General features: G+C 53.3%; 1 protein-coding gene across 2 annotated transcripts in view; it reads left to right on the top strand.

The window, feature by feature from the left end:
• The window catches only part of LOC130130673 (F-box/WD repeat-containing protein 7-like), a 49220-nt gene that overhangs the window by 4723 nt on the left and 33255 nt on the right, over window positions 1–11242 (top strand). Inside the window, exon 1 of one of the 2 annotated variants that reach the window (XM_056300445.1) lies at window positions 9084–9306. The exons of the other annotated variant lie outside the window; for it this stretch is intronic. Coding sequence (XP_056156420.1) covers window positions 9268–9306 — 39 coding nt within the window. The 5' untranslated portion in view covers window positions 9084–9267. Of the gene's footprint in view, window positions 1–9083; window positions 9307–11242 lie in introns of those variants that run through there. 2 annotated transcript variants of the gene reach the window in all.

Genomic DNA, 11242 nt, shown 5'->3' with positions numbered 1-11242 from the left:
CTGCATACCAGAGACATGGACTGTGTGTGTGTGTGTGTGTGTGTGTGTGTGTGTGTGTGTGTGTGTGTGTGTGTGTGTGTGTGTGTGTGTGTGTGTGTGTGTGTGTGTGTGTGTGTGTGTGTGTGTGCGTGCGCGCGCGCGCGATCACTGCAGCTTGTATTGTTTTACTTTCTATTATTTTGGTGCACTTTTGGTCGACATCAGCGAGGCATGTGCAGGAGAACATCTTTCCATCGTCTGCTGAATGACCTGTAATACAGATGCTTGTGTCTTCTACACCGTCTCACAGGTGCCGGTGTCTTCTACACCGTCTCACAGTGCCGGTATCTTCTACACCGTCTCACAGGTGCCGGTGTCTTCTACACCGTCTCACAGGTGCCGGTGTCTTCTACACCGTCTCACAGGTGCCGGTATCTTCTACACCGTCTCACAGGTGCCGGTATCTCCTACACCGTCTCACAGGTGCCGGTATCTTCTACACCATCTCACAAGTCCCGGTGTCTTCTACACCGTCTCACAGGTGCCGGTGTCTTCTACACCGTCTCACAGGTGCCGGTATCTTCTACACCGTCTCACAGGTGCCGGTGTCTTCTACACCGTCTCACAGTGCCGGTATCTTCTACACCGTCTCACAGGTGCCGGTGTCTTCTACACCGTCTCACAGGTGCCGGTATCTTCTACACCGTCTCACAGGTGCCGGTGTTTTCTACACCGTCTCAAAAGTGCCGGTGTCTTCTACACCATCTCACAGGTGCCGGTATCTTCTACACCGTCTCACAGGTGCCGGTATCTTCTACACCGTCTCACAGGTGCCGGTGTCTTCTACACCGTCTCAAAAGTGCCGGTGTCTTCTACACCATCTCACAAGTGCCGGTGTCTTCTACACCGTCTCACAGGTGCCGGTATCTTCTACACCGTCTCACAGGTGCCGGTATCTCCTACACCGTCTCACAGGTGCCGGTATCTTCTACACCATCTCACAAGTCCCGGTGTCTTCTACACCGTCTCACAGGTGCCGGTATCTTCTACACCATCTCACAAGTCCCGGTGTCTTCTACACCGTCTCACAGGTGCCGGTGTCTTCTACACCGTCTCACAGGTGCCGGTATCTTCTACACCGTCTCACAGGTGCCGGTGTCTTCTACACCGTCTCACAGTGCCGGTATCTTCTACACCGTCTCACAGGTGCCGGTGTCTTCTACACCGTCTCACAGGTGCCGGTATCTTCTACACCGTCTCACAGGTGCCGGTGTTTTCTACACCGTCTCAAAAGTGCCGGTGTCTTCTACACCATCTCACAGGTGCCGGTATCTTCTACACCGTCTCACAGGTGCCGGTATCTTCTACACCGTCTCACAGGTGCCGGTGTCTTCTACACCGTCTCAAAAGTGCCGGTGTCTTCTACACCATCTCACAAGTGCCGGTGTCTTCTACACCGTCTCACAGGTGCCGGTATCTTCTACACCGTCTCACAGGTGCTGGTATCTTCTACACCATCTCACAAGTGCTGGTGTCTTCTACACCGTCTCGCCAAGACATACCACCTCACGCTTAATTCACACAAACCGACCAGCAGATGTTAGGACACGGCTGTTCCCGGGTTGTGTGTTTCTTTGAAGGAACTGTCAGTGAACCCGCTGCCTTTCTGTTTAACTTAGAACATGTCCACGCTATCACAGACATTCTAAAAGGCACCAAGCCGGCGTTTTCCACCGCCGAAAACGGCTTTTAGAAAAAGCTGATGTATGAGAAAGGCATTTTCAAGTTTGGCCAGAATAGTATGGACACAAGCTCCATAGTTTTCCAAAGGAGTTGAATGAAGTGCAACTGGACTTGGTATATATCCGTGAAGACGTTTCGCCTCTCATCCAAGAGGCTTCCTCAGTTCGTGCCTTTCTGACTAGACCAAGCTAGTCTGACTGGCTGGTGATGAGACTCAGCATTTATCCTCTAGGAGTCGTTGTCAAAGCTATTGATATGCGTGGCTCTTTGTGATCCGATGTTTACCAACGCCCGTCGCTAACAGAGCCATAGATATGAGTGGCTCTTTTGTGTACCGATGTTTGGCTGCGTCCGTCGTTATCGGAGCTATTGATATGCGTGGCTCTTCTGTGCTCCGATGTCAAGCCGGACCCGTCGCCATCGGAGCTGTTGATTTGCATTTGTTTAGCAGCGACGGTCGTTGAGGGGTGTTAGTTTCGACTTCATCATTCAGTGGTGATGAGAGTGGTTGGAGCCGTTAGTGAGCGACTGTTGTTCTTGGAGGCCAGGCTTCTTCAGTCTCCTGGGTAGAGATGAAAGGACGGCATTGTAAGTGGGAGATAGGTGGTGTGGCAGACCTCCTCCTCTGTTGATGGATGGTTTTTCCAGTTTCACATAGATGCTTCCTTCACCCCTCTTTCTAACCATCTATCTTTCCTGTCCAAAATGTGTACGTTGCTGTCCTGGAAGGAGTGTGTCTTCTCCTTTAGGTGTAGATAGACTGCTGAGTCTTGTCCTGAGGAGTTTGGCCTTCTGTGTTGGACCATCCGTTTGTGTAGTGGTTGTTTGGTTTCTCCTATGTATAGGTCAGTGCAATCCTCATGGCATTGTACAGCATACACCAGATTGCTTTTCCGGATGTGTGGTACACGGTCTTTGGGATGAACCAGTCTTTGTCGGAGTGTGTTGCTGGGTTTGAAGTATACCGGGTGCGGGGTTTGTTGAAAATTCTCCTGAGTTTCTCGGAGACCCCAGAAACGTACAGGATGACTGTGTTATTCCTTCTGTTCCTGACTCAGCAGTCTATCTACACCTAAAGGAGAAGACACACTCCTTCCAGGACAGCAACGTACACATTTTGGACAGAGAAGATAGATGGTTAGAAAGAGGGGTGAAGGAAGCCATGTACGCAAAACTGGAAAAACCATCCCTCAACAGAGGAGGAGGTCTGCGACACCACCTACCTCCCACTTACAACGCCGTCCTTTCATCTCTACCCAGGAGACTCAAGAAGCCTAGCCTCCAAGAACAACAGTCGCTCACTAACGGCTCCAACCACTCTCATGACCACTGAACAATGAAGTCGAAACTAACACCCCCAACCACCGTCGCTGCTAAACAAATGCAAATCGACAGCTCCGATAACAAAAGAGCCACTCATATCTATGGCTCTGCTAGCGATGGGCGTTGGTAAACATCGGGACACAAAGAGCCATGGACGTCTTCACGGATATATACCAAGTCCAGTTGCACTCGATTCAGCTCCTTTGGAGAACCATGACGACCTGGATGAATGAGAACATTCACAGACAAGCTCCGTAGTTTGTGTTGTTGGTTCAGGTTTGTTGTTGAATGATGGACGGCAGGATTCAGGTACGAGTTACACAACTCCTTTACACAGGAAGGACACAGGAAAAGGAAACAGATGCTCATCTACAAGACAACACGGCCGATCACGTGAGGTCCAGTGCAGCACACAGCACGGTGCCCAGTAAAGGTGTCAGTGTGTGAACAGTCCAACCAGTTTGACCAGTCAGCCCGTCCATAATGCAGAGTCTAAAACACCGACACCGCCCTGTGTTCTCTGTGCTGACGTGTCCCAAACCAGACCACTAAATCTCTTTAAGACGGTGGCATACGAGACAACGAGAGAGAGAGAGAGAGAGAGAGAGAGAGAGAGAGAGAGACAGCGAGAGAGAGAGAGAGACAGCGAGAGAGCAAGAGAGAGAGAGAGCAAGAGAGAGAGAGACAGCAAGAGAGCAAGAGAGAGAGAGACAGCAAGAGAGAGGGGGGGAGAGAGGGAGAGACAGGAAGAGAGCAAGAGAGACAGCGAGAGAGCAAGAGAGAGAGAGAGACAGCGAGAGAGAGAGACAGCGAGAGAGCAAGAGAGAGAGAGACAGCAAGAGAGAGAGACAGTGGGAGAGATAGAGAGAGGGGGGGAGAGAGGGAGAGACAGGAAGAGAGAAAGAGAGAGGGAGAGAGAGACAGAGAGAGCAAGAGAGAGAGAGGGAGAGCGCGACAGAGAGAGAGAGGGAGAGCGCGACAGAGAGAGAGACAGCGAGAGAGAGACAGAGGGAGAGAGGGAGAGCACGAGAGAGACAGAGAGAGAGAGACAGAGACAGCGAGAGAGAGAGAGCACGAGAGAGAGAGAGACAGCGAGAGAGCAAGAGAGAGAGAGACAGCAAGAGAGCAAGAGAGAGAGAGACAGCAAGAGAGAGGGGGGGAGAGAGGGAGAGACAGGAAGAGCAAGAGAGACAGCGAGAGAGCAAGAGAGAGAGAGAGACAGCGAGAGAGAGAGACAGCGAGAGAGCAAGAGAGAGAGAGACAGCAAGAGAGAGAGACAGTGGGAGAGATAGAGAGAGGGGGGGAGAGAGGGAGAGACAGGAAGAGAGAAAGAGAGAGGGAGAGAGAGACAGAGAGAGCAAGAGAGAGAGAGGGAGAGCGCGACAGAGAGAGAGAGGGAGAGCGCGACAGAGAGAGAGACAGCGAGAGAGAGACAGAGGGAGAGAGGGAGAGCACGAGAGAGACAGAGAGAGAGAGACAGAGACAGCGAGAGAGAGAGAGCACGAGAGAGAGAGAGAGAGAGAGAGAGACAGCGAGAGAGCAAGAGAGACAGAGAGCAATTGAGAGAGAGACAGAGAGACAGCAAGAGAGAGAGAGACAGCGAGAGAGAGAGAGACAGCGAGAGAGACAGAGAGAGAGCAAGAGAGAGAGAGACAGCAAGAGAGAGAGAGACAGCGAGAGAGCAAGAGAGAGAGAGACAGCGAGAGAGAGCAATTGAGAGAGAGACAGCGAGAGAAACAGAGAGAGACAGCGAGAGAGAGAGAGAGAGAGAGCAAGAGAGAGAGACAGCGAGAGAGACAGACAGAGAGAGAGAGAGAGAGCACGAGACAGCGAGAGAGACAGAGAGAGAAAGTACAAGTAATAATGAAGCGTTATAGAAAGAGCGAGAAAAGAAAGAAGGATTATAGAGAGGAAAGTCCACAAAGAAAGATGATAGGCGTCTGTAGAGCCCCACATCCTGAGATCTACCTGTTTCCCAACAGGTGTGTGTGTGTGTGTGTGTGTGTGTGTGTGTGTGTGTGTATGTGTGTGTGTGTGTGTGTGTGTGTCACTTATGAAATGCTCGAATGGAATTAAAGATGGCTGCAGGGGAAGATGGCTCTGAATTAGTGCCCTGACTCGGGGGGCGGGGCTTCGTCCGGTGATTGACAGCTGACATGAGAAAGGCTGTGTGGGTTGTACAGACACACACATACACACACACACACACATCAACAAAAACCAACCAGTGAAACCGAGGTTGCGTGTCGTCATGTGTATATTTACATGTATGTGTTAGTGGGTACACAGAAACACATATGTGTAAATACAACTCTGTGTGTGTGTGTGTGTGTGTGTGTGTGTGTGTGTGTGTGTGTGTGTGTGTGTGTGTGTGTGTGTGGAGTTGAAGAGGTGGCCCACCTCTCTGACCACAGTGACCTGGACTTTGCTGCACAGCCAGAGGCAAGAGGGCGAACAAGTAATGTGAGACTAGGGAGAGGGGGAGAGAGGGGGGGGAGGAGATGGGGGAGGAGATGGGGGAGGAGGAGGAGGAGTAAAAACAAGAGGATGGGCGAGTCCGAAACAGGAGAGGGATGAGAGGCAGACAGACAGATGTGTGTTGGTGTTTTGTCTGCCAGTAGGTGAAACGTTGACCTCCCAAATTACCCCCATAGCACCTCGTCCCCCTGGGAGTTAACTGTGTGTGTGTGTGTGTGTCTGTGTGTGTCTGTGTGTGTGTGTGTCTGTGTGTGTGTGTGTGTGTGTGTGTCTGTGTGTGTGTGTGTGTGTGTGTGTGTGAGTTTCTGAGTGTCACCCTTAAGGTCAGTCAGCTGTGAGAAAACTCTGACCCCAGTAACCCTCTACTTGGTGTGTGTGTGTGTGTGTGTGTGTGTGTGTGTGTGTGTGTGTGTGTGTGTGTGGTGTGTGTGTGTGTGTGTGTGTGTGTGTGTGTTTCTTAAGTGGCTTCAGTCCACCTATACTAACCCTGGTTCCCTCCTCTAGTCTTGGAGGTAACACAGGGAGCTCAGAGGGTTTGAGTGTTTTGTTTAAGGGCACATCGGCAGGAGCACCGTCACATGTCAGCTGCTGCGTTGGACTTCCGAAGAGGCCCCCCCCCCTTTTCCCCCCAGTTGTATCCGGCCAGTTACCCCCCTCTTCTGAGCCGTCCCGGTCTCTGCTCCACCTCCTCTGCTGATCCGGGGAGGGTTGCAGACCACCACATGCCTCCTCCCATACATGTGGAGTCACCAGCCGCTTCTTTTCACCTGACAGTGAGGAGTTTCACCAGGGGGATGTAGCGCGTGGGAGGATCACACTATTCCCCCCAACCCCCCACCCCCCGAACAGGCGCCCCGACCAACCAGAGGAGGCGCTAGTGCAGTGACCAGGACACACACCCACATCCAGCTTCCCACTCACAGACACGGCCAGTTGTGTCTGTAGGGACGCCCGACCAAGCCGGAGGTAACACGGGGATTCGAACTGACGACCCCCTGTTGGTAGGCAACGCCACCCGGACGCCCCCCCCCCTTGAAGAGTGATGTTTAATCCATAACGTGACAGTAAAGTGGTGACATTAAAGGAAGAGTTGGTCATTTCTCAAGTTACCACAAGTTGTAGTCCAGACAGAGCCAGCATGATGCTACAGCAGTCTAATCACACTGAATGGTCATATTTTACATTGTTATTTATTGTTAAGTTCTCTCTTAGTGTTTGCTTTGCAGTGTTGTGAGGGAGCGCCTCCTGCTGGTAATCTCTGTAGGCTGTGTTGTAGGAAGTAACATGGTAGAAAACCATTTTTACACATTTACAAAATGACCACTGTAATTCAGTACTGCTGTGGCGTCATGTTAGCATGACGGACTGCTGTGGCGTCATATTAGCATGACGGACTGCTGTTAGCATTATGGACTGCTGTAGCATCATGTTAGCATGATGGACTGCTGTTAGCATTATGGACTGCTATAGCATCATGTTAGCATGATGGACTGCTGTTAGTATTATGGACTGCTGTAGCGTCATGTTAGCATTATGGCCTGCTGTGGCGTAAGATTAGCATGACGGACTGCTGTTAGCATTATGGATTGCTGTTGCGTCATGTTAGCATGACGGACTGCTGTTAGCATTATGGACTGCTGTACCAACATGTTAGCATCATGGACTGTTGTAGCATCATGTTAGCATGGCAGACTGCTGTGGCATCATGTTAGCATGACGGACTACTGTGGTGTCATGTTAGCATGACGGACTGCTGTGGTATCATGTTAGCATGGCGGACTGCTGTGGTATCATGTTAGAGTGACGGACTGCTGTGGCGTCATGGTAGCATGATGAACTGCTGTGGCATCATGTTAGCATGACGGACTACTGTGGTGTCATGTTAGCATGACGGACTGCTGTTAGCATTATTGACTGCTGTAGCGTCATGTTAGCATGATGCCAGGACTCCACAGTCTACACTATCTACAGACCAGTGGCCATTCATCAAGGATGAGGATGTGCACATCCTTGATAGGGAGGAACGCTGGTTTGAACAGGGAGTCAAAGAGGCCATCTATGTGAAGAGGGAACGACCATCCCTGAACCGGGGGGGGGGGGGGCTAAGAGTACATCTGTCACCATCTTACAATGCTGTGCTAACAACTATTCTCCAGTCCTCTGTGAATAGTACACATGACCACTGTAACTAGTTAATGGCCACGCCATAGCTGCATGTGAATCTGGTGGTTGGTTTGGGTCGTTATGCCACTGTATTGTTTATAAGGGTGGGGTACCTGCAGTCACTGTATTGTTTATAAGGGTGGGGTACCTGCAGTCACTGTATTGTTTATAAGGGTGGGGTACCTGCAGTCACTGTATTGGCTATAAGGGTGGGGTACCTGCAGTCACTGTATTGGCTATAAGGGTGGGGTACCTGCAGTCACTGTATTGGCTATAAGGGTGGGGTACCTGCAGTCACTGTATTGTGTATAAGGGTGGGGTACCTGCAGTCACTGTATCGGCTATAAGGGTGGGGTACCTGCAGTCACTGTATTGGCTATAAGGGTGGGGTACCTGCAGTCACTGTATTGGCTATAAGGGTGGGGTACCTGCAGTCACTGTATTGGCTATAAGGGTGGGGTACCTGCAGTCACTGTATTGGCTATAAGGGTGGGGTACCTGCAGTCACTGTATTGGTTATAAGGATGGGGTACCTGCAGTCACTGTATTGGCTATAAGGGTGGGGTACCTGCAGTCACTGTATTGGCTATAAGGGTGGGGTACCTGCAGTCACTGTATTGGCTATAAGGGTGGGGTACCTGCAGTCACTGTATTGGCTATAAGGGTGGGGTACCTGCAGTCACTGTATTGGCTATAAGGATGGGGTACCTGCAGTCACTGTATTGGCTATAAGGGTGGGGTACCTGCAGTCACTGTATTGGCTATAAGGGTGGGGTACCTGCAGTCACTGTATTGGCTATAAGGGTGGGGTACCTGCAGTCACTGTATTGGCTATAAGGGTGGGGTACCTGCAGTCACTGTATTGGCTATAAGGGTGGGGTACCTGCAGTCACTGTATTGGCTATAAGGGTGGGGTACCTGCAGTCAGGTGAGACTGAAGAGGTCACTTAGATGATGATGAAGCGCTTCGCCCAGTAAATGTTGCCTCCAGATGAACTGATTTAACCTTCTGTGAGACTGATTAGTGGTAGCCCCCCCCCCCCCGTCTTGTCTCTCTCGTACTCTGGCTTTCACTTCAGAATAGAATCACAACATTAAAATAAAAGGAATAAGGTGTACTGCCCCCCCCACACCCCACCCCCCACACTCTCTCTCTCTGTACTTGTCCCAGACTCCACCCACTCGTTTTTTTCTCACCACATTCCTCTCTCTGGTGACTTCCCTCTGCGGCTCTCAGGCTCCTGTAGTCTCTCTCTCTCTCTCCCTCTCTCCCCCTCTCTCTCTCTGTCTCGCTCTCTCTCCCCCCCTCTAACACACACCTACACACCCGCGGTAGAAGACAGACATGTCCTAGCGTGTCCGTGACGGAGACGGCGTGGTAGAGCGAGGTAGAGGAAGAGCGTCTCTCTCTCCCTCCGTGTGCGTGGACTGTGCTTGAGGAAGACGCGCTGTGCGGAAGCTGGTTTCTCTCCCGCTTGGACGGATGATTGACGTTCCGTTTTAACGTCGTCGGGATTTATTCTCGGACCCGTCCGCGGTCGTGTTTCGGGCGGACAGTGACGGAACCGCAGAGCCTCCATCATGGGCTTCTACGGCACCCTGAAGCTCATCTTCTATAAAGTCAGTACGCCCGCAGTGTTCAGATGACACTGCGTTTTCTCTGTTCGCGCGTGTGTGTGCGTGCGTGCGTGCGTGTGCATGTGTGTGTCTGTATGTGTGTATATGTGTGTGTGTGCGCGCGTGTGTGTGCGTGTGTGTGTGTGTGTGTCTCTGGTACCACTGCGGAACCGGGAGACGGGGATTAACGGGGCTGACGCCAGCTGGCCTTTATCGGATATAATGTGTAAAGATGAAATCTGCACTTTGGTTCGCTTTAAGTCTCACTCTCCGTTGTCATGGAGACTGACCGGTTGCACATTAAACACCGTTTACAGCACTGCTGCAAATTGTGCAGTGTGATAAGGAGCCATGAGGGCTTCACCTCCAGCCGCCGTACCGGGGACTTCCGCGTGTCGGCGTCAGTACCGCAGGTTATTCATCACGAGACCCGGTGCTCTGTCACGTGACGGTGACCGCCGCACACCTGTGGTGTAACGAAACCCGCCGGTTCGACTCCCGCTCCTCAGCGGGGTAACGGGTGGGGGGGGGGGGCGAGCAGTGCGTCACGGCGCGGTCGGCACGGGAGTTGCTGCCGTGACTCGGGCAGCGCGTCGGGTCTCCGTCGCGCGTGCACGAGTCGCCCCGCGGAGTCCGCAGCGCTGCGCGCACCGACGCGGTCGTCACTTGACATAAGCGCGAGACTCCGCGAGCGCAGAAACGAATCAACGCGCCTCCCAGCTGACGCGCGCGCCACTCGGCCCCTCTGCCCGAATAGACGAGGACTGGACGGGGGGTGTGCGTGTGCGCGCCCCCGATGAAATACGAATATCTGTTCGGTGGACCGGGGGGTGGACGCGCACGCGCACGCTGCCCTTGCGCGTGTACCCGGAACAGCCTGTTGAGGAGACCGCGTGCTTGCCTGGCTCTATTTTAGGCCGCCGTTGCAGTCAGACATTCCTGCCATGTTCTGCATGCCTGTCTCATTCAGAAGAGAGGGGGGATGAGGGGAGGGGGGATGAGGGGAGGGAGAATGAAGGGAGGGGGGATGAGGGGAGGGGGATGAAGGGGGGGGGTGAGGGGAGGGAGAATGAAGGGAGGGGGGATGAGGGGAGGGAGGATGAAGAGAGGGGGGGATGAGGGGAGGGGGATGAAGGGAGGGAGAATGAGGGGAGGGAGATGAACAGAGGGGGGATGAAGAGAGGGGGGATGAGGGGAGGGAGATGAACAGAGGGGGGATGAAGGGAGGGAGAATGAAGGGAGGGAGGATGAGGGGGGGGGCAATTCCTGTTGGCATTTCCCCGTTACATAAAGTTAATTGGCTTGGCTCAAACCGAGTGTTGGGGAGACTCGTGAGACGTCAGGCCATGCAAGCGCCGCCCGTCTGTGAGCCGGTCCGTGAGCCCGTCTGTGAGCCGGTCTGTGAGCCGGTCCGTGAGCCGGTCTGTGAGCCGGTCCGTGAGCCGGTCCGTGAGCCGGTCCGTGAGCCGGTCCATGAGCCGGTCTGTGAGCCCGTCTGTAAGCCGGTCTGTGAGCCGGTCTGTGAGCCCGTCTGTGAGCCGGTCTGTGAGCCGGTCCGTGAGCCGGTCCGTGAGCTGGTCCGTGAGCCGGTCTGTGAGCCGGTCCGTGAGCCCGTCTGTGAGCCGGTCTGTAAGCCGGTCTGTGAGCCGGTCTGTGAGCCGGTCCGTGAGCCGGTCTGTGAGCCAGTCCGTGAGCCGGTCCGTGAGCGTCCTCGTGTTTGTGGTCGGTCCTCCGGAAGACGGCCTGAAACCAAGCAACACTGGATCAGAACCATCAGCCGAACTGAAGCCCGTCTCATGTGTTCCCACCAAACGCCAAGCCAACGTTCGCCTCGCTTCACGTGCGTGGGTTTGGTCGCGGGATCGAGTGCGCGAACCCGCGGCCATCAGCTTGTCCTCCATCTCCTGACTCGCCAGGACGCCAACAGTCGCTCCGCGTT

Source organism: Lampris incognitus, chromosome 20, assembly GCF_029633865.1.
Source record: "Lampris incognitus isolate fLamInc1 chromosome 20, fLamInc1.hap2, whole genome shotgun sequence".
In the NCBI taxonomy this organism is placed as follows: domain Eukaryota; kingdom Metazoa; phylum Chordata; class Actinopteri; order Lampriformes; family Lampridae; genus Lampris; species Lampris incognitus.
Note: the sequence above shows the minus strand (reverse complement) of the source record. Positions and strands in the feature narration are given on the sequence as shown.